The 22,719-nt window shown below is 47.4% G+C and overlaps 1 protein-coding gene across 2 annotated transcripts in view; it reads left to right on the top strand.

Annotated features, from left to right (window-relative positions):
- The window catches only part of MOV10L1 (Mov10 like RNA helicase 1), a 71,704-nt gene that overhangs the window by 17,109 nt on the left and 31,876 nt on the right, over positions 1-22,719 (top strand). For both annotated transcript variants that reach the window (XM_015150611.3, XM_015150608.3), the window contains exons 6-13: positions 2,551-2,691; positions 2,959-3,200; positions 3,748-3,880; positions 5,886-6,080; positions 10,413-10,527; positions 15,645-15,822; positions 16,786-16,856; positions 19,001-19,092. In XM_015150611.3, coding sequence (XP_015006097.3) covers positions 2,551-2,691; positions 2,959-3,200; positions 3,748-3,880; positions 5,886-6,080; positions 10,413-10,527; positions 15,645-15,822; positions 16,786-16,856; positions 19,001-19,092 — 1,167 coding nt within the window. The remainder of the gene's footprint in view (positions 1-2,550; positions 2,692-2,958; positions 3,201-3,747; positions 3,881-5,885; positions 6,081-10,412; positions 10,528-15,644; positions 15,823-16,785; positions 16,857-19,000; positions 19,093-22,719) is intronic.

Below are 22,719 nucleotides of genomic sequence, written 5' to 3'. Positions count from 1 at the left end.
TACCTGGGAAAAAGGACCACAAATCCACAGGAACAATCTGTGGTTCTTGCCCTTTTCCGAAGATGATTTTGAGGCCTTCGATATTTAAAAGAGAAAAGTGGGCTGGAGGAGAAAGAGGGTATGGTCACATGACTGGATACACATTTGCAAGAGGTAAGGAAAAGGAACAGGGGGGGAGAGTTGGTTATGTAAATCAGCACTTTGATGTAAGAGAAGGTAGGTAACATGGAGATGTTTAACCTTGTCTCATAGCTCTCTGCTTAGGGACAAAGGAAAGGCAGCTTCTTGCATGACTCAGCTTCTGGCTGAGTTTTTTCCTTTTGGCATGGTGAGTGGGGTACTGAGTCTTTCTTTTCTTTTTTTTTTCTTTTCTTTTCTCTTTTTTTTTTTTTTTTTTTTTTTGAGACGGAGTCTCTCTCTGTCACCCAGGCTGGAGTGCAGTGGTGCGATCTCAGCTCACTGCAAGTTCCACCTTCCGTGTTCATGCCATTCTCCCGCCTCAGCCTCCTGAGTACCTGGGATTACAGGCACCCGCCACCACGCCTGGCTAATCTTGTTGTATTTTTAGTAGAGACAGGGTTTCACTGTGTTAGCCAGGATGGTCTCAATCTCCTGACCTCATGATCCGCCCGCCTTGGCCTCCTAAAGTGCTGGGATTACAGGTGTGAGCCACCGCACCCGGCCGTGAGTCTTTATTTTCTTTTCACACTCCTCACTCACCACCAGTGAGCTTCTGAGACATCTCCTCCATCAGTCCACTTATTTTTGATCCCGGTAGAATGCAGGTTCTGTTTGGGGAAAGCGTCTGCTTTCCAGCCCTGTATCTGGTGCCTGGCTGGGCCTCTGGGTGCGGACAGACAACCCTGTGTTAACTGAGCCACGGGTGTGTGGAACAGTGCACCCCATGTAAGGGAGCTGCCGGAAGGTGGACTAGGGGCTGTGGGGGTGTGTTAACGGGACAGGACCTGGTGGGCTGTGCCTCCCAGGCGCCTCGCCTCATGGCACACTGGCAGATGCTTGTTTGGGTGCTTGGAGCCCAGTTCCCCCTCCCCACTGCACCCTGCTTTCCTTTGGGAGGGTGTCTAGGGCCCATCTCCTGGGCGAGGATGTGACATGCACTCCATCTGACCACAGAGGCCTGGGACACACAGGAGCTCTGCTTTCAGCCCAGTCTGCTGAGCCTGCTGGTGCCAGGACATAAGACAGGGTGGGGTTCCTTGACCTGCACCTCCTCCCTGTGTCTGAGTCAACTCCTCAGGCTTCCCATCTGTTCTCTGACCTCATCCCCAGGCAGAAGCTGTGGCGTCCCATTCTTGCATCAGGCCCAGAAAGCCCGGGCCTGCAGCGTGGCCTGGGGTCTGCAGGGATTCACCAGGGTGGGATTCACCAGGGACGCTAAGGAGACAGCACAGCACCAAACCTGCGCTTTCCTCACTCCTCTTTAGGCTAGAAATGCTTGAAAAAGACCTGTTTCTGCCCCAACAGCATTTCCCCACTGAGGCCTCCTGACCACAGAGTAGAAGCTGCTGGGATAGGCGAGCCAGGGAAGCCAGGGCGCCTGTTCCTCAGCTGGTGGCCCCAGATGGGGCGGCCCCTCTGCCCTCCAGAAACAGATCATGTGCCGAGAGCGAGCTCCTGATCTCCGCTCAGTCCTGCAACCTTCCCATGCAAGAGCTCCGCAGCTTCTCCTGTGGGGGCTGAGCCAGGGACAGGCAGTAGCATCTGATGACTCCTTCCTGCAAAATCCCCACCCCCTCCAGCAATGCTGTGGACTCTCTGCCCCTGCACCTCCCTTGCCACACCTGGGCACACGGAGAAGGGAGAGCCGGACAGGCGCCCGCCAGGAGGAGCTGCTCTGTAACTGGGAACCTCACTGAGTTTGCAGCAGGGGCCAGAATTGTGGGGAGCCATTCTAGAGACCCCATTTTTTTTTATGGCGCCACAGATTGGAAAGTGGCATGAGGCAGGTTTACCTTCTGGAAAGAGCTTGTGGAGAGGCAGGGAGGAGAATCAAGCCTGCGTCATCAGTAGAAGAAGGGGAAGTAAATGGGTCCATTTTTAGGGAAAGGTAAAATCTCATCTTCTCATTTTCTAAAGAAAAAAACTTATTTCATTGTTTTCAAACATTTCAAAGCAACAGAACTCTTTCCAAAGCAAGTTTAGTGGAGCCCTAATAGGCAAGGCCTGTTGCCTCCCCCACCACCACCTTGGAAGGTGGCTGGAGAGAAGAGGACTGAGAATGGCACCCTAACTCTGCGTCCTGAGCAAGAGGTAGGGGAGTGCCGGGGAGCACATTCAGGACACCATTCTCAGGCTCATCACCTGTGACTGTCCTCTGGGCTGCTCCCTTTTCTCTAGACTTCACGAAGCGTGTTGTTTTCTTCCTTCGGATTTGCCGTCCTTCTTAGAAACCTAAGTCTTGTGGAAGCCCTGCCTGTGGTGGAGTGGTCCTCTGAGTGCCCCACCGGCAGTCTGTCGTTAAGAGCGGAGGCAGGTGAGGAACGGGTGGTGCTGCTGCAGAGGGACATCTTTCTGGGGCTCTTTTTTCAGAGAAGCCGCCCCCGTTCATGAGGCCACTCAGTTCTATGGAACCATTTTGTTGAAGAACAAAGGTGATATTGAAGTTACACAGATGACACATTTTGGAACCCTAAAGGAAGGAAGAAGTAAAACCATGGTGATCTGGATAGAGTGAGTTTGCCACTGAAACATTTTCTGTAAAGCTACATTAATGGCTTTTAAACTGTGACGTAATAATTTCTGTAAAGCCCACTTTGGTCATTTTTTTTCTTTATGAAGGTCTTTTCAAACTTTTTTACCCCAAAATGTCCTTTTTACTTATATTCGTAAGTGTATTTGCAGTCACCACTTCCTAGATTAAGTTCTGTGTTTTACGATAACTGAATATTTTGGTTTTAGAAATCCTGGCTGGGTTCATGGTTAATTTTCTTTTTCCAGGAATAAAGGAGACATTCCTCAAAACTTAGTCAGCTGTAAACTGGCTGGCTGGGATCAATCTAAACAATTCAGATTTCAAATGCTGGATAAAGACCAGACGTGCCCCATAGTATCTTTTGTTTCTGTTTCTGAGAAGGAGAATTCATCAGATGAAAATGTTAATTCATTAAATAGCCACACAAAAAACACAATCTCTCAGATGTCAGAGAACGGTTTGGTGAACAACAGAGGAATCTCTCCAGGTAGTGGACGTTTCGGCTGTCACTGCATGAGGTTGGGCGGGCTAGGGGCCATGGGGTTGTGAGCTCTGGAGCGGGCCATGGAGTTGTGAGCTCTGGACAGAGGGCAGGCAGCAGGGGCCAGAATACCTGGCAGCTGCAGTGCTTTGTGCTCTGAGCTCTTCGGCTTCAGGCCCTTTTCCTCTTGCTGACAAGGTTAGGGAGAGGGACAGAAAGCAGCTTGACAAATACCAAGAGGTGCTTCAGATGGCAGCCAGCTCCTGAATGCTTCTAAGCAGGGAAAGATTGCTGGGCACGCCAGGGGGGGCCTTCTTTCCCAGCACTTGGATAGTTGTGGTCACAGCCCTTTCCTACTTCCAGCTGCTCTCTCTCTTTATGTTTTTCCAGCCACCATCTGAGACTTTGCCCTGTGTTTTTGTGTGCATCTGTCTGTGTGTGTGTGTGTGTGTGTGTGTGTTTGAGAGAGTCTTCATTTCCACTAAGCATGTCAGCACTGTTAGAGATAATTTACCTTTTGGTCTAACTTTGTATTAAAATTTTTATTTCCCAGGTGATTATACTTGTAAAGGAGAAAATGGAGAAAAAGACAACATTCTCTCAAGGAAGCAGATGACAGAGCCCGAGCCTGGGGGGCTTGTCCCTCCAGGGGGAAAAACCTTCATTGTGGTCGTATGTGATGGAAAGTAAGGGCCTGGAGGTCTGAAGAAAGCTGCCTTTTTAAGTTTCTCTGATACTTCTAGGTTGGGCGTTATAAAAGGTACTCCTTTGAGGCGGGCAGATCACCTGAGACCAGGAGTTCGAAACCAGCCTGGCCAACGTGGCGAAACCCCGCCTCTACTAAAAATACAAAAATTACTTGGGCCCCTGTAATCCTAGCTACTCAGGGTGCTGAGGCAGTAGAATCACTTAAGCCCAGGTGACGGACGTTGCAGTGAGCCAAGATCGCATGACTGCACTCCAAGCTGAGACAGAGCAAGACTCTGTCTCAAAAAAACAAAAAGGTACACCTGATTGTTTTGATGTGACAGAATCCTAAGAAAAAGCATTGATCTAGAAGCCGGCTACCAAGTGTGACCCACCTGGGGCAATGGATCCTGTAACTTCGCACTACTCATGAGGGTCCTCACCAGACGGCCTCGCTGCCACCCTCCCAAAGAAAACAGGGCCTCTGTGAGGCTCTCTGAGGCCTGAGCTCCCTGTGCTTCTGCTGTTCTGAGACATCACGTCGGCTCTTCACTGCCTTACCCATGTTCCCCGTAGCCGAGCCCTCGAACCTCGGTCATCTCCATCCTGTCACCTGGGTGTTTGGCCAAGGCACGGACAGCACAGTGTGCTGAGGGAGGGGCAGGGACGGTCCCTTCCTAGCTGGGATGCCAGTCACCAACCTTGAGCCCTCCCCTCTCCCTGGTGTGGTTGGCTACATCAACTGACCAAACAGGCCCTGTCCTCCAGCTCCCTGTGTCCCCACATCCCTGCCTAAACTGCCCTACGGTGCGTGATTGCCTTCCAGCTGGGTGTCTAATCCTCAGTTTTTTAAAAAAAACTTAAATCTGATTAAATCACAGCTCATCAACATCAAGCTGTGGGTGGCAAGTGCACAGTCAGCTGTGTGAGGTGCAGCCAGCTTCAGTGCTTTTTTTTTTTTTTTTTTTTTTTTGACCTTATGACAACATAGAAACAGGAAAAAAAAAGTCATTAAAAAAAAAAAAGCCGGCCGGGCGCGGTGGCTCAAGCCTGTAATCCCAGCACTTTGGGAGGCCGAGACGGGCGGATCACGAGGTCAGGAGATCGAGACCATCCTGGGTAACACAGTGAAACCCCGTCTCTACTAAAAATACAAAAACTTAGCCGGGTGAGGTGGCAGGCGCCTGTAGTCCCAGCTACTCGGGAGGCTGAGGCAGGAGAATGGCGTGAACCCGGGAGGCAGAGCTTGCAGTGAGCTGAGATCCGGCCACTGCACTCCAGCCTGGGTGACAGAGCGAGACTCCGTCTCAAAAACAAAACAAAACAAAACAAAAAAGTCATAGGTGGGCACAACGTGTAGTGTGGATGGTGTAGCCCCAGTTAGAGCCACAGCAAGGGCTGGGCAGAAAGCACGTTAGGTGTAGTACCTGTTTTTGGTCATGTCATAAAATTCTGACTTAAAGCTGGGAATATCAAAACTTTCCTATTCTTATATGTTAGGATTACAAAAAAGACTGTCATAGATGCTTAATTTTTGTTGTTGTTGTTGTTGCCCAGGCTGGAGTGCAGAGGCATGATCATGGCTCACTGCAGCCTCCACCTCCCTGGGTTCCCACCTCAGCCTCCCAAGTAGCCGGAACCACAGGCACGCACCGCCATGCCCAGCTAATTTGTGTATTTTTTGCAGAGACAGGTTCATCCTATGTTGCCCAGGCTGGTCTCAAACTCCTGGGCTCAAGCAATCTGCCTGCCTCAGTCTCCCAAAGTGCTAGGATTACAGGCCTGAGCCACCGCACCCGGCCCATAGGTGCTTAATTTTATCTTGAGAAAATATTAATTACATAGCTTATTTTAGAAAATCTCTTTTTTCTCTGGAAAAATAATTATTGAAGACTAAAGATGACTGTTAGCTCTGTCACTTTTCTTGTATGTGCAAAGGAAAATTGTGTTGACTCTGCTTGTCTTAATTATGACTAAAACTAAATTTCATTTTGTTTTTTCAAGAAATCCTGGCCGCTGCAAGGAGCTCCTTTTGCTTTGTTTTTCCGATTTCCTGATTGGGCGATACCTTGAAGTAAATGTTATCAGTGGGGAGGAGTCACTAATTGCTGTGCGCGAACCATTTTCTTGGAAAAAGCTTAAAAGTTCACAAGCGTTAACATCCACAAAAACGACAGTTGTTGTGACCACACAGAAAAGGTACCCTAAGTGAAATGAATGTGGCTCTTGGTCTGGCAGTTTTATCTGCTGGGTTTCAAGCCTCTTTCCATGATTGTATTTGGGGGACGGGGTGCATTTCCATGGAACTCTGAAGGTCAAGTTCTGTTTCTGCAGCTGCCCAGCAGCAGTGTGAAGCCCAAGGAAGACGGCCTTCACTCCCTCAAGCCCCACTCTGCCCTGGCAGTTCTCAAGGTGGCTCTCAGAGCAGGCTGGCCTCACCCAGCTCCCACCACCTCTTCCATCCTGACGAGGCCATGATGTGTAGTGCACGGCATCCCTGTGTCACTCGCATTGGGGGCAACAGGATTGTGGGGTCACCCGAAGCCTGTTTGAAGATGTGGTACCACTTAAGAATGAAGTTAGGAGAAACAGTGTGTGATCTGGGACTTGTGGCTGGGGAACATAGGGACCACCCAGATTGTAACTGGAGTTTTGTCTCAGGAAAGCATTTCACGTCCACGTGTTCTCTTCTGTAGTTATAAAACCAAAAAGCCCTGAATAGCAGGCTTTTCTTTTCTTTTCTTTTCTTTTTTTTTTTTTTTTTTGAGACAGAGTCTCTCTCTGTTGCCCAGGCTGGAGTGCAGTGGCGCAATCTCGGCTCACCGCAAGCTCCGCCTCCCGGGTTCACGCCATTCTCCTGCCTCAGCCTCCCGAGTAGCTGGGACTACAGGCACCTGCCACCTCGCCTGGCTGGTTTTTTTTTTTGTTGTTGTTGTTTTTTTTTTTGGTATTTTTTAGTAGAGACGGGGTTTCACCGTGTCCGCCAGGATGGTCTCGATCTCCTGACCTCGTGATCCGCGCGTCTCGGCCTCCCAAAGTGCTGGGATTACAGGCTTGAGCCACCATGCCTGGCCTTACAGCAGGCTTTTCTAAAGTTTAATGACTTTGTCCCGTGTATGTGACGTTTCCTCCATCAGCTATAATAACTGATGGGTTTGAGCTCTGCTACTACCCCAGAGCCCCCTGAGGGTGAGATGGGTCACTTTTGTAATATGCGAAAATTCTGAATTTCAAATCACGTGTTGCCCCAGTTACAGTTCAAGATGAGGGATTACGGACTTCTACTAAGTTGTAGACTGAAGGGAAAACCTGTTACCAGAGAAGAATATGTGGTTGTTTACCTTTTAAGGTTAGACCATTGTCTGAATCACAGCACCACCACCAAGAAGCTGTGTGACCTTGGGCAAGTTTCTTAACCACTCTGAGCCTTATTCTTGTTGGTAAAATGATAGTCCCTGCCTCGTGTGGTTTAAAGGTTGAGTGAGGTCATGCATGTAAAATGTACAGTTTCCTGGCACAAAGCAATCACTCAGTAAGTGAATAAGCACTCGTCATCCCTGGGCACATTATTATTGAGAAAAAGGGGCTCACTGCCTGATGCATTAGAGGCCATTGCTACGACAGTGGGTTTCTGAGAAAAGAAAAGCTTTGTATTGAAAACCAACCCCCAAGGAGACAGGAGTCAAGCTCAAATGTGTCTCTGTGCTGGCTTTAAGGCAGTAATTTTATCAGAAAACATTTAGCGGGTAGAGTCTGGGATTAACAGGTAGTTGGTGGAAGGAAAAGGGAGGGCTGGAAAGGCCTTGGGTGTGCGTAGTTACCTCTTCATGCTACCTCACGGGTCATGTGCCAGTTCTCATGAAACACATGGTGGGAATCCAGGCTGTGATGTCAGTAAGCTCTGCACAAACTCCGGTTGTCCATTTTGGTTCTAGCTGATCTCAGCCAGTCCTTTGATGTCATAAGCAGAGGGAGTCTTAGCGTTGGAGTTGTTTCTTTTTTTTTTTTTTTTTTTTTTTTTTTTTTTTTGAGACGGAGTCTCGCTCTGTGGCCCAGGCTGGAGTGCAGTGACCGGATTTCAGCTCACTGCAAGCTCTGCCTCCCGGGTTCACACCATTCTCCTGCCTCAGCCTCCCAAGTAGCTGGGACCACAGGTGCCTGCCACCTCGCCCGGCTAATTTTTTGTATTTTTTTTAGTAGAGATGGGGTTTCATCGTGTTAGCCAGGATGTTCCCGATCTCCTGACCTCGTGATCCGCCCGTCTCGGCCTCCCAAAGTGCTGGGATTACAGGCTTGAGCCACCGCGCCCGGCCTGGAGTTGTTTCTTATCACCCATCCTGCAGGCTCAAGAATTTCTGTTAGTCATTGGTTTCTTTAACTCTTTGGGCACAGTTTCAACATGAAGGGGCTGTAGGGATGTAACCCAGAAAAGGAGCAGGAGGGTCCCTCGGCTGCCAGACAGAGTCGAGTCCCCGAGGATCGAGTTTTAATTGTAGGAGCCTTGGAGGATCCCTGGTTCTCATCTAGTGATACACCAAACAGCTTTCTAGTTAGCATTTGGCTTAACACAAAGAGTGAAATACACAAAGAAACAGCCACAAGGATTTTAACCCCCTGGTCAGTTACTTCCCTGTGAATATTAACATATTGTGGGGGAGCGTCTCTAAAACAAGGACATTAGTTTCCTGCCGGTCAGGTTGGTGACCCAGAGTGCCTGACCCGGGTTGGCTCAAGCACACCTGGAGCACCAGGTGTCTGGACCTGCCCATGCGGGCATTGGCGGGTGCCTGCTTCCAGAGCTGTCCATCTGTGGCTGCCTGTCACAGGCACTGTACTTCCTGCTAGGACCCCCAGTGCCAGGCAGCTTTGGCTCTTAGAGCAGCGCTTTCACTCGCAGATCTGTTCTGGGTGCTCTGTAGGCAAGCACCTTCCCAGCTGAGTTTATCCACCCATCATGGTAGCGACCACATTTTGTTAATCCAGCGTGTCTGTTGAGGCCATGTGGTTCTGTTAGCTGTTCAGGCTGTTGACCTAAGCCTATAGTGATCATCCTGGTTTCCCTTTACCTTGTTCATGTTAGTAATCAATGCTTTCCAAATACACCTCACGTGAGCACTGACATAACCCTTGACACAAACCACAGGGAGTGTCTTCACACCGTTTCTCCTGTTGAGGGGTGAGCCAGTGGAACCCAAATTGAGATGACAGTGAATGGAATACAGAGAGCAATGTGAGCTCTCTTGGGTGAGACTGCACTGAAATGGAAAGCTAGGAGGGAATGAGGGATAAAGGTCCAGCTAACATCCTTATTCGCTGAATTGAGGTTTATCAACCTCACTCTGACTTTTCGTTTCCCTGTTCTCTCCTGGCTTCTCCTCTCCTGTCTGTCCCTTTCCCGTCGTCTCTGTTGCTGCGTTGGGCTTGCCTCCAGAGCAGCAATGTTCTTCATCCTGAACATGCAGAGAAACCACAGGCGGCCGGGCGCGGTGGCTCAAGCCTGTAATCCCAGCACTTTGGGAGGCCGAGGCAGGCGGATCACGAGGTCAGGAGATCGAGACCATCCTGGCTAACATGGTGAAACCCCGTCTCTACTAAAAAAATACAAAAAACTAGTCGGGCGAGGTGGCGGCGCCTGTAGTCCCAGCTACTCGGGAGGCTGAGGCAGGAGAATGGCGTAAACCCGGGAGGCGGAGCTTGCAGTGAGCTGAGATCCGGCCACTGCACTCCAGCCCGGGTGACAGAGCGAGACTCCGTCTCCAAAAAAAAAAAAAAAAAAGAAACCACAGGCTGGGAAACAACAAAAACAAATCGAAGGCAGGACCCAGACAGAGCAGCCTTTTCCTAATGTGTGCTTTGTAGGGATAGGCCCAGATGGAGTCCTGATGACAAATACAGTAGGAAGAGCTCAGCTCATAGAATGTTAAAAACAGCTCTTTTCAAACTCCTGGTTCCAGCAGATTCTGGGGGTTCCAGCCCTGTTTTCCCACAGCCTGTGCAGCTACACTTACCTGTTTACAAATAGTAGACTCATGGGAACTATTTGAGGAAAGGATCCCAGAGCTAAAACAAAAGCTTCAAACCACTGCCTTAGACCAGCTGTTCATATATCAGTTCTTTTCAGTGAGTGGATGAACTTTGGTCTCCCTAAAATAGGACAGGATGTTTAGGTAAGAATGTCTAGGCCAGGCGCGGTGGCTCACACCTGTAATCCCAGCACTTTGGGAGGCCAAGGTGGGCGGAGCACAAGGTCAGGAGATCGAGACCATCCTAGCTAACTCGGTGAAACCCCGTCTCTACTAAAAATACAAAAAATTAGCCGGGCGCAGTGGCGGGCGCCTGTAGTTCTAGCTACTCGGGAGGCTGAGGCAGGAGAATGGCTTGAACTCGGGAGGCAGAGCTTGCAGTGAGCCTAGATCGCGCCACTGCACTCCAGCCTGGGCGACAGAGCGAGACTCCGTCTCAAAAAAAAGAATGTCTAGTGATACCTGGCAATAAAGACTTGTTTTTAACTTGTGAACTTAATTTTTTAAGGAACTCAAGACGACAACTTCCAAGTTTTCTTCCACAATATCCAATCCCAGATAGACTTAGAAAATGTGTGGAACAAAAAATTGACATCCTGACTTTCCAGCCATTACTTGCAGAGGTAGGAAGTGTCTGATGGCCTGTGGGGTGTTTGCATCTTCTAATGCTCTTGTTTTCTGACAAAGCCAGGAGGTTCCTTCTCAGGTTCAGACCTTCATCTGGCTCATTTTCTTCACAGGTAGCTGAGATAACGAGGGTCACTGTCTGGTCCTGAGGCACACTGCCAGACCTGCTATGCTTCAGGGGCTGGCATCCCACAGCTTCACTGGGAGTCACGCACAGGGCCTTTGGGGTCTGGAGCAGAAGAACTCAGGGATACCTGTGCCATCAACTCAGCCTCTCTCACTAGACTAGGAGGCCTTTGTTATGAGCAAGAAGCATTCCAGCCTCTTAACATCACCCTGACAGAGCCAGCAGGGCAAGGGTCCAGGGGAGGAGAGCCCAGGTCCCCACCCATATGAGAGACAGAGGAGCATGTTCTGAGTGAGGTGTCTGGAGAAGAAAAGTCCAAGAAGGATGAAAAGTCTATGAAATTTGACAGTTTGAGGGGAGAACATTGCCCTTTGTCCAGGAGGGTTTTTTTCTGTAGAGCTTTGAGGTGTTCTGAGAGTCCCCAGCTAAACTGGAGCTCCAGTGCCAGAGCAACTGGCAGCCCTGTCCTGAGGAGAATGAAGGGAACGGGACCTGGGTGTTCACCATGCACCCTTCAGGGGATACTTATTCTACCAGGAGGACAGGCTGATGCCCCATGACCAGGGGTTCCTCACACAGGAAACTAACTTATTCTGGCAGACGCCCTCGTGGCTCTCGTCTGACCTGTGTCCAGGTTATGCCTGCCTGACCATCTGGCACTGGGAGCTCAATCTTATGTTCCTCAATGCCAGGGAAAACCCGGCCTGGGCAGCACTGGGTTCTTGGGTTGGAAGGTGCAATTCAATCCATTGCCATGATAGAAACAAGTTCAGATATGTTTTACTCACAGATCCTGGGCAGGGAGGATGCCATGAGTCGGGAGTGCAGTCCTCTCTCCCCCAGTCATTTTGAGTTTGCAGGCAAATGCCTGAATGGTTCATTGAAAGAAAGTGGCAGAAAAAGCTGGACCTGGGTCTGCTGGGATGGGGAGGTGCTCCTCAGCTCCTCCCTTGGGACCCAGGTCTGCTGGGCTTGGAGGGTGCTCCTCAGTTCCTTCCTCAGGCCACCAACCTGATGTTTTGATGCTGCAGCTTTGTAGTAAGTTTTGAAATCAGGAAATTTGAGTCCTCCATCTTTGTTGTTCTTTGGCAAAATTTATTTTGCTTTTCAAGATCTTTCATATGAATTTTAAGATGCTTTTTTCTATTTCTGCAAAATACACCATTGGAATTTTTTTCCCCAGAGACGAAGTCTCACTACATTGCCCAGGCTGGTCTCAGACTCCTGGCCTCAAGTATTCCTCCCCTCTCAGCCCCCCAAAGTGCTTGGGATTACAGGTGTGAGGCACTGCACCTGGCCTGTCATTGGAATTTTGATGGGAATTGCATTGAATCTGTAGATTGCGTTGGTTAGTATGGACATTTTAACAATATTGAATCCTCCAGGCTATGAACATGGAATATGTTAACATTTATTTATGTCTTCTTTAATTTCTTACAGCAGTGTTTTGTCATTTTCTTTGTATGTGTTTTTCACTTCTTTGGTTAAATTAATTTGTAAGTATTTTATTCTTTTTGTTGCTGTTGTAAATACATTGTTCTCATAGCTTACTTTTCAGATTCTTCATTGTTGTTTAGAAATGAAGATACTTTTTGTCCTTTGATTTTGTACCCTGCTACTTTGCTGAATTTATTTATTCTAACAGCTTTTTGTGGAATCTTTTAGAGTTTTCTACATATAAAATTACGCCATCTGCAAACATATAATTTTACTTCTTCTTTTTCAATTTAGATGCCTTTCATTTCCTTTTCTTGCCTAATTGCTCCAGCTAGAACTTCTAGTACCATGTTGAATAGGAGTGGTGAAAGCAGGCATCCTTCTCTTGGAAGTTCCTAATCTTATGGGAAAAGCTTTCAATCTTTCACCATTGAGTATGATGTTAACAGTGGGTTTTTCAGCCGGGCGCGGTGGCTCAAGCCTGTAATCCCAGCACTTTGGGAGGCCGAGACGGGCGGATCACGAGGTCAGGAGATCGAGACCATCCTGGCTAACACGGTGAAACCCCGTCTCTACTAAAAAATACAAAAAACTAGCCAGGCGTGGTGGCGGGCACCTGTAGTCCCAGCTACTTGGGAGGCTGAGGCAGGAGAATGGCGGGAACCCGGGAGGCGGAGCTTGCAGTGAGCTGAGATCCAGACACTGCACTCCAGCCTGGGGGACAGACCGAGACTCCGTCTCAAAAAAAAAAAAAAAAAAAAGTGTGTTTTTCATATATAACTTTTATCATTTTGAGGTGGTGGTTTTCTTTCTTTCTTTTCTTTTCTTTCTTTTTTTTTTTCTTTTCCTTTCTCTCTCTCTCTCTTTTTTTTTTTTTTTTTTTTTTTTGAGCCAGGCTCTCCTGTGGCCCAGGCTGGAGTACAGTGGTGTAATCACAGCTCACAGCTGTGACTACAGGGGTACACCACCATGCCTGGCTAACTTTCGTATATCATAGAGATGGGGTCTCAAAATCCTCCCGCCTTGGCCTCCCAAAGTGTTGGAATTACAGGCAAGTACAGGCATGAGCCACCACACCCAGCCTGGTTTTCTTCTCTTCCTGGTTTGTTAAATGTTATCATGAAAGGGTGTTAAATTTTGTCAGATGCTAGCCAGGCGTGGTGGCATGCACCTGTAATCCCAGCTACCTTGGAGGCACTTGAGCCCAGGAGGCAGAGGTTGCTGCCAGCTGAGATCACACCATTGCACTCCAGCCTTGGTGACAGAGGGAAACACTGCCTCAAAAAAAAAAAAAAGAAAAGAAAATTCAGTTGCTTTTTCTGTATTGAGATGATCATGTGATTTTTCTTTCCTTCTGTTAGTGTGTGTTGCTACAGTAATTGATTTTCAGATATTGAACTATCCTTGCATTCCAGGAATAAATTCCACTTGATCAAAGGGTGTAATCCTTTTATGTATGTATTTTTGAGACAGGGTCTCGCTGTGTTGCCCAGGCTGGAGTGCAATGGCTCAGTCACTGCTCACTGCAGCCTCAAGCTCCTGGGCTCAAGCAATCCTCCCACCTCAGTCTCCCAAGTAACTGGGACTACAGGAATGAGCCACCACACCCAGCTAATCCTTTTCATACGCTCCTGAATTTTGTGTGCTAGTATCATTGAGGATTTTTGCATCAGTGTTCATATTGGTCTGTAGTTTTCTTTTCGTGAAGTGTCTCTGTCTGGCTTTGGGATCAGGGTAATGCTCGCCTTATAAGAGTAAGTCAGAGTGTTCCCTCCTCTTGAATCTTTTTGGAAAAGTTCGAGAAGGTTTGGTATTAGTTATTCTTCAAATGTTTGGTAGAATTTAGCTTTGGAACCATCAGGTCCTGGGGTTTTCCTTTTCAGAATATCGATTACCACTTTAACCTCCTTAGTAGTGATCGGTCTATTCAGATTTTCTGTTTCTTCATGGTTTAGTCTTAGTAGGTTTTGTGTTTCTAGGAATTCGTCCATTTCATCTGGGTATTGGTGTACAATTGCTTATACTCTCTTATAATCCTTTTTATTTCTGTAGAATCTGTAGTAATGTTCCCACTTTCCTATCTTATTTTAGTAATTTATGTCTTTCTCTTTTTTTCTAGTTAATCTACTAAAAGTCTGTCAATTTTGTTGATCTTTTTAGAGAACCAACTTGTTTTCCTGGTTTTCTATATTGTTTTTCAGTTGTCTTTTGTTCATCTCTCCTCTAATCTTTATTTCCTTCTTCTGTCTTTGGGTTTAGTTTGTTCTCCTTTGTCTAATTCCTTGCAGTGCTCTTGGGAATCAGCACTCATGGTCACAAATTCCCTTAGCACTGCTCATGCTTTTCCCGTAAGTCTTGCTATGTTGTGTTTTTGTTTTTATTCATCTCCTAAGTATTTTTTTAGTTTTTCTAATGGGGTTCTTTTGCTTTAATTCTTATCTTTGCACTTTTGCACATAACGTTGTTTCTTCTTAGCTGCTTTTAAGATTCTCTCTTTTATCACTTATATTAATAGATTTGGTTTATGATGTGTGGTGGTAGAGATTCTTTTCTTCCTGTTCTTGTGCTCAGGGTTCATTGGGATTCTTGAATATGTGGCCTTGAGTTTTCTTCACATTTGGAAATTTTCAGCCACCATGTGTTCAGACGCACTTTCTGCCCTCCCACTTTCTGATTCCGGGCAGGCTGCTGTGAGTTTTCCCCCACCTCATGCTGAGGCCCTGGTCTGGCCCCACAATGGGTCTTGCAGGGTGGTGTCTCGTGCATTCCTCAGTGCTGAACTGATGGTCCCGAGTGGGTCCCCCGACCCCTCCACACCACTGTGTGCTGCTTGCTCTTCCCAGCACCCAGCCCCATAGACCAGAGCTCCTCTCCTCAGAGACCATGCGGCTCCCCGAGTCCTCTGTGCTGGGGCCTAGGAGCTCTGTTCAGGTACAGGTGGGTCAGTCATGGGGCCTCCATGGATTGTTTCCCCAGTCTTGGGATCACAGTCCTGTGCTGCGTGATGTTCATTGTTTAAACACCATCATTTCTTATTTCTATGTCTCTAAGTTTTTTTCAGGTACAAGAGTAAATCTGGTTCTTGTTAGTCCACTTTGGCCAGACCTAGAAGTTTGTCCTTTTTTCACAGACGTCTGTGGAAGCCAAATTCTACCTTTCCAGAATTAACTTGGACAACCTGAAAAAGAGCAGGGAGGGTGGACAGTGCTGGGCAGTGCAGGGAGGGACACCACCAGCTGGAGCCCCACAGCCTCGTGCCAAAGGCCAGGGAGCGTGCTGGAGCCTCATGGCCCTCGTGCTGAAGGCTGGGAAACGTACTGAGGCATTAGCAGACTCTGGCGAGAATTGCCCTACCTGGGGGGCCATGTGCTGAACTGGAGCTGTTGGGACGTCCCCGCTGCAGAGCTGCTGCTTTCCATTGTACCGCTGCGCTGTTGCTGACTTTATAGCTTTCCGTTGTGCCGCTGCGCTGTCGCTGACTTTATAGCTTTCCAGTGTGCCGCTGCGCTGTCGCTGACTTTGTATTCTATACGTTTATGTGTTTTCCAGCTTCTGAACATGTCAAATTACAAGGAGAAGTTTTCAACTTTGCTGTGGCTTGAGGAGATTTATGCAGAAATGGAACTGAAAGAGTACAACATGAGCGGGATCGTCTTAAGAAGGAATGGGGATCTGCTGGTTCTGGAGGTCCCAGGGTTGGCCGAAGGGAGACCTTCTCTGTACACAGGTGTGTTTGTTACTCGCATGCTTCCCTAGGTAGACTAGCAGAGAAACCACCCTTAAGAGAGAAAAGATACTCTTTAACTGGCAATATGACAGTCACATTATCGCATTTTCTTTCTTTTGGGTTAGAATTTCACTAAAAATCAGCAACCTATGTACATCAAGCATGCAAGCATGTTTCTTTGTTGTATTTCTTTTTTTTTTTTTTTTTTTTTTTTTTTTTGAGACAGAGTCTCGCTCTATCGTCCAGGCTGGAGTGCAGTGGCCGGATCTCAGCTCACTGCAAGCTCCGCCTCCCGGGTTCACGCCGTTCTGCTGCCTCAGCCTCCCAAGCAGTTGGTATTACAGGCACCCACCACACGCCCGACTAATTTTTTGTATTTTTAGTAGAGATGGGGTTTCACTGTGTTAGCCAGGATGGTCTCGATCTCCTGACCTCATGATCCGCCCACCTCGGCCTCCCAAAGTGCTGGAATTACAGGCGTGAGCCACCGCGCCAGGCCTCTTTGTTGTATTTCATTATTTGTAAACAGTTGACCCCAGTAATTTTTGTTTGTTTGTTTGTTTGTTTTTTGAGACGGAGTCTCGCTCTGTTGCCCAGGCTGGAGTGCAATGGCAGGATCTTGGCTCATTGCAACTTCCGCCTCCCGGGTTCACGCCATTCTCCTGCCTCGGCCTCCCTAGTAGCTGGGACTACAGGTGTCCACCACCATGCCCGCCTAATTTTTTTTGTATTTTTAGTAGAGACAGGGTTTTGCTGTGTTAGCCAGGATGGTCTCAATCTCCTGACCTCGTGATCTACCTGCCTCGGTCTCCCAAAGTGCTAGGATTACAGGTGTGAGCCACCATGCCCGACCTGACCCCAGTAATGTTTTATTGAACTTCCTCATGTTGGATTTTATAGGACAGCACAGAAATTTGTGATTTTGTATTAGCTTTAAACATGGTAATATATTTTTTTAACTAGGTGATAAACTGATTTTAAAAACTCAAGAGTACAATGGACATGCCATCGAATACATCAGCTACGTGACTGAGGTGAGAGCACACTCTCTTAATGAGTTCACGTTGGATGCACTCTTCTGACTGGTTGGAAAGGTAACATTCTCCCCACGGCTTTTGGGGAAGTGCTCCCATATGCATTGGCTATTTTGGAAAATGTGAAGATACAGTGAATCTTTAAATAATTTTTGATGCATAAAGGAAACTTAATACTGTAATTTTCAACCACGTAAAACATTTATCTTTTAGGTTATATGTAAGTCACGTTGTTTGCGTTGAGTTATATTTGGGCATTCTGAATGTATTCCGGAAGAGCTCGCAGAGTGGAAACCTTGAAAGGAAAAATACACCTACAAGTTTGCAGCTCTGATGTTTGTGTGAAGGTGGTTTTTTTGGCTTTGAGTAGCTCCTGGTGCTCCAGATGGTTCTGCATGGGATGGTCTGTGACTCTTGGGCTGGATTTTACTGGTCATGTACTGAGCATAGCACTGGGAGCGATACTGGGATCTGCATAAGAGGGGAGGTGCTTTATCTGTGCATCAGAGAAGATGAAGCGACACATTACTTAATGTAGAAAACTTGAATGGAGAATGCCAGAGCCTTTACTGTCAGAGGGAAGAAGGACTGAGAGAGCTAGAAGAGCCTGGTAAGGATCTGGAGAAGAGGCAGCCTCCAACCTTTGCCGCCACAGTCACTCTGGGCTACACCTTCATGCAGGGTCCATGCTGTGGCTGATTTCGTAGAATGGGATATTTCCCAGAAGACAAAATCTTGGCAGGATTTCAGAGATCTTGTAATGACTTAGGCCATGGCCTGTGTACTGAGATGTGAGACACGGGTGACATGACCTCGCCAGCTCTCCATTACCCACTTTTGCTGTTGATCAAGTTGACATGAGGAGCCCAAGATGGCCGAGTGACCATCTTAGCCTCCAAATAGTAGACCAGCTGTGCCAAGAAAGGAAGCCTAGCATACCAAAACCTCCAAAGAAGCAGAGCCAGAGATCTCAGGAGGAAGGTACCTGCCTGCCTCCACCCCTGGTTCCTGAGCCGTATGGCTGGGCCTCCATGCCATTGATCAAACCCTGGCATCTGAAATGACCTTCCATATCCTTTTGAGCTCCAAAAATTATTTTCGTCTTTTCAGGCTCTCTTGGATGCTACCTCCTCCTCTTCTCAAGTAGACTAACGCGTGTCTCCTGTGTACAGTGAGGACTTGGTCTGTCTTCCTCATCCTCAGGGGAAACGATCCCACAGTCCTGTACCACTGTTGCTTCCCTTCCTCCCGGGGCTGGAAGCCAGCCCGGGGCGTAGCTTCCCAACCCTCTGCTGGTGTCAGCCCTGACCCTCAGGAAACTCACCCTGTTGCCTGAGCTACCTGGAGAAGAGCTTGAGCTCCTTTTGGATCAGGGCTTTCCTTCTTATTTTTCTACCCACACTATCTAGGAAAGAATATGCAGAACTGATCATGCAGGATCTTGCTTTAGCTGGAGGGCTTTTCTACTAAAAGGAGAAGTCTTGTAATGGCTGTTTTTTGTTTTTTGTTTTTTTTTGAGATGGAGTCTCACTCTGTCACCCAGCCTGGAGTGCAGTGGTACGATCTTGGCTCACTGCAACTTCCACCTCCCAGGTTCAAGAGATTCTTCTGCCTCAGCCTCCCAAGTAGCTGAGATTACAGGTGCCCACCACCACACCCGGCTCCTTTTTCTATTTTTAGTAGAGACAGGGTTTCTGCCTGTTGGCCAGGCTGGTCTCAAACTCCTGACCTCAAGGTGATCTGCCCACCTTGGCCTCCCAAAGTGCTAGGATTACAGGTGTGAGCCACTGCACCTGGCAGACCTTCTTATCGAGGCTTCCTTACAGTAGGTAACACTTGGCTACACTTGTGGTTGTTTTGTTTGTGTCTATGGAGTCAGTGACCTCCCATGCATTCTCTATTCTCAGAGCCTTAGGAGAGGCTACAGCCCAGCGAATTGAAGTTCAATAAGTTTGAGTGTAGTGATCCATTTCCTCTTGTTTGTATAATTGAATGGCATAATGATTTAATCCTTTTCAACTAATTTTGCAGATAGGTATCAAATTTTAGCTCAAAGCTGTAGAATGCATTTCTGATGATGTGTTGCTGGATATAGATATCACATTATTCCAAGAAATCAGGTATATTGTTTGTTTCTTTTTTAGATTCATGAAGAAGATGTAACTCTTAAAATTAATCCAGAATTTGAACAAGCCTATAACTTTGAACCTATGGATGTGGAATTCACATATAATAGGTAATGCTTTTAGTGAGTCTTCTTTCAAATGTCTTTTTTTTTTTTTTTGAGACAGGGTCTCGCTCTGTCACCCAGGCTGGATTGCAGTGGCGCGATCTTGGCTCACTGCAACCTCCGCCTCCCAGGTTCAAGTGATTCTCCTGCCTCAGCCTCCCGAGTAGCTGGGACTACAGGTGCCTGTCACCACACCCAGCTAATTTTTGTATTTTTAGTAGAGATAGTGTTTCACCATATTGGCCAGACTGGTGTCGAACTCCTGACCTTGTGATCTGCCTGCCTTGGCCTCCCAAAGTGCTGGGATTACAGGCGTGAGCCACCGCGCCCGGCCGTCTTTTTTTGTTGGTTTGTTTAATAGAGATGGGATCCCAGGCTGGTCATAAACTCCTAGGCTCAAGTGATCCTCCTGCCTCAGCCTCCCAAAGTTTTGGGAGTATAGGTGTGAGGCACCATGCCCAGTTAATTTGTCTCTTTATCTTTGATTGGACAGTCTTCTCTTGAGTATGGCAGTTGACATCTAAGTAGTGACGTAGGAGCCCCCACCACACCTGTGGTTGACGTGTAGAGGCCTCGTGGATGAAGTGGGCTCCTACAGCATTTTTGCATGTCCCGTGTTTCTAGCTTTATTATCAACTATTTTTTGAGATATAAAGGTGCATACATTTGCATGTTCATTCTTTCCCAGACCTCACGTGCACTGGATCTTTGGTTCATGCCTCACTGTCACTGTCAGCTACCAGCTCCTTACTTTTATTTGTTTTCTAGTCAGATGAGGGGTGCTGTGACCTGGCACCCAGCTGACTTTTTCTTCCTCCACAAAACCATTAACTAGTCGTGCACAAAAAGTGTATTCTTCAGTTTTAATTCTTCTGAACTTTAGAAAAGGAGTAACTTGCTGTATTTGGTTCCTAGGAGCTGCAGATTTTCACTAAACATTGTGTTCCTGAGATGTCTTCATGTTGTTGCCTGTAACTACTGTTCATTGGTTGGCGGTTGTGTGAATACCCTGGTTTTCTGTTGATGGACATCTTCATTGTTTCCTGTTACTATTGTTTGCTGCTTTTCCTAGAGCCGCTGTGTATGTGGGGGTGGGATTGCTGGGTTTGGGGTATATTCCTGTTTCCAGCTTTACAAGTGGTTGCGTCAGTGACTTCCGGTATCCAGGTATATAACAGCCTGTTGATCAGTGCCCTCCCTGCAGTCTGATTTTGTTCGATTTCCTAACTGGTGCCACTCTGGTAGGTGTGTAATGCGTCTCATGATGGTCTTGATTTACTTTTCTCTGGCTTACTTACAAGGCTGAGAATCTTCTTGTTTGTGGACTGTAAAATGTTCATCTTCCGTGAAATGCTTGCTTGCGTTTTTTGCCCTCTTTTTTATTGAGTACTTTATCTGATTTTCATTGTTGGAGGAGTCCTTTCTGTATTCCTTATGATAAACTATTCTTAGGTACATATCTTCTCCAGATTTGTTCCTTGTCTTTTAGCTTTTTAAAAAGTGTCTTTTGAGACTGGGTGCGGTGGCTCACACCTGTAATCTCAACACTTTGGGAGGCCAAGGCAGGCAGATCTCTTGAGGTCAGGAGTTTGAGACCAGCCTGGCCAACATGGGGAAACCCCATCTCTACTAAAAATACAAAACTTAGCTGGGCATGGTGGCACATGCCTGTAGTCCCAGCTACTTGAGAGGCTGAGGCAGGAGAATTGCTTGAACCCAGGAGGCGGAGGTTGCGGTGAGCTGAGATCACACCACTGCACTCCAGCCTGAGACAGAGTGAGACTCTGTCTCAAAAAACTATGTATATATTTTTTAATATATATAAATATATGTGTCTTTTTATTAACAGAAGGTGCTAGTTTTAATATAGTCAAATTTATCAATTTTTTTTTAATATTAGTGCTTTTTATGTCTGAAAAATCGGCAGTATTTGGGCTACAGCCAGATTGGAATGTGTTGAGAATGAATGAATGGACTACGGGGAAATGGAGAAATGTCGTTGATTCCTTTTTAAGGCATTTGCCCATGAAAGGGAGGGTAGGATGGAGAGAGAGCGAGAGAAATTGGTGACCAAAGAGATACAGGAGGCCCTGGAGGGAGTGCTTTTTGTTTGCTGTACAAGACGAGAGACCCCAGCATGTGAGTGCCATGAGAAGGCCCAGGAATGGGAAGGGAGGGGCAGCTGTGTTGGATGACGCATGAGGGTTGGCTGGGGCCACAGGGAGCAGCAATGCTGGTAGAAGGCACACGGCTCCCATCATGGCAGCCAGAGAGACTATAGCCCACGTCTAGGCCTGGACTCTTTGACCTGCTTTGACTTTAGAACAGAGCTGATTCTCATAGTGTGAAGGGGTATCTCGTGGATTTAATTTGTATTTTTCTAATAACTAGTGATGCTGAACCTTTTTTTTTTTTTTTTTTTTTTGAGACGGAGTCTCGCTCTGCCCCCTGGGGTGCAGTGGTACGGTCTCGGCTCACTGCAAGCTCCGCCTCCCAGGTTCAAGCCTTTCTCCTGCCTCAGCCTCTCCCCAGTAGCTGGGACTGCAGGCGCCGCCACCACACCTGGCTAATTTTTTTGTATTTTTTTTAGTAGAGACAGGGTTTCCCCGTGTTAGCCAGGATGGTCTCAATCTCCTGACCTCATGATCCACCCGCCTCGGCCCCCCAAAATGCTGGGATTACAGGCGTGAGCCACTGTGCCCGGCCCCGTTTTTTGTTTTTTTTGAGACAGAATCTTGCTGTGCCCCCCAGGCTGGAGTGCAGGGGCATGATCTCGGCTCACTGCGAGCTCCACCTCCCAGGTTCACACCATTCTTCTGCCTCAGCCTCCAGAGTAGCTGGGACTGCAGGCGCCCACCACCACGTCTGGCTAATTTTTTTGTTTTTTTTTTTTTTTTTTTTTTTTTTTTTTTTTGAGACGGAGTCTCGCTGTGTCTCCCAGGCTGGAGTGCAGTGGCGTGATCTCGGCTCACTGCAAGCTCCGCCTCCCGGGTTCACGCCATTCTCCCACCTCAGCCTCCCAAGTAGCTGAGACTACAGGCGCCCGCCACCACGCCCGGCTAGTTTTTTGTATTTTTAGTAGAGACGGGGTTTCACCATGTTAGCCAGGATAGTCTCGATCTCCTGACCTCGTGATCCACCCGCCTCGGCCTCCCAAAGTGCTGGGATTACAGGCTTGAGCCACCGCGCCCGGCCAATTTTTTTGTATTTTTAATAGAGACAGGGTTTCACCGTGTTAGCCAGGATGGTCTTGATCTCCTGACCTCGTGATCTGCCCACCTTGGCCTCCCAGATTGCTGGGATTACAGGTGTGAGCCACTGCGCCCGGCCGCTGAACATCTTTTTATGTGCTTTTTTGCCATTTGTACAAAATCTTTGTTGAAGTCTTTCCTCAAGTCTTTGGGCCCATTTTAAAAAAATTGTTTTCTCATGATTGAGTTTGCAGAGATGTTTGTATATTTTCAGTACAATGCTTTATCAGATATGTGTCTGTGCAAATATTTCCTCAGACTACAGCTTGTATTTTCATTGTTTTTATAGTGCCTTTTGAAAAGCAGAAATTATTAATTTTGGTGAAGTCCAGTTTATGAATGTTTTCTTTCACAGATCTTTTAGTGATGCATCTCAGAAATC

Source organism: Macaca mulatta, chromosome 10 (assembly GCF_049350105.2).
Source record: "Macaca mulatta isolate MMU2019108-1 chromosome 10, T2T-MMU8v2.0, whole genome shotgun sequence".
Classification (NCBI taxonomy): Eukaryota; Metazoa; Chordata; class Mammalia; order Primates; family Cercopithecidae; genus Macaca; species Macaca mulatta.
Note: the sequence above shows the minus strand (reverse complement) of the source record. Positions and strands in the feature narration are given on the sequence as shown.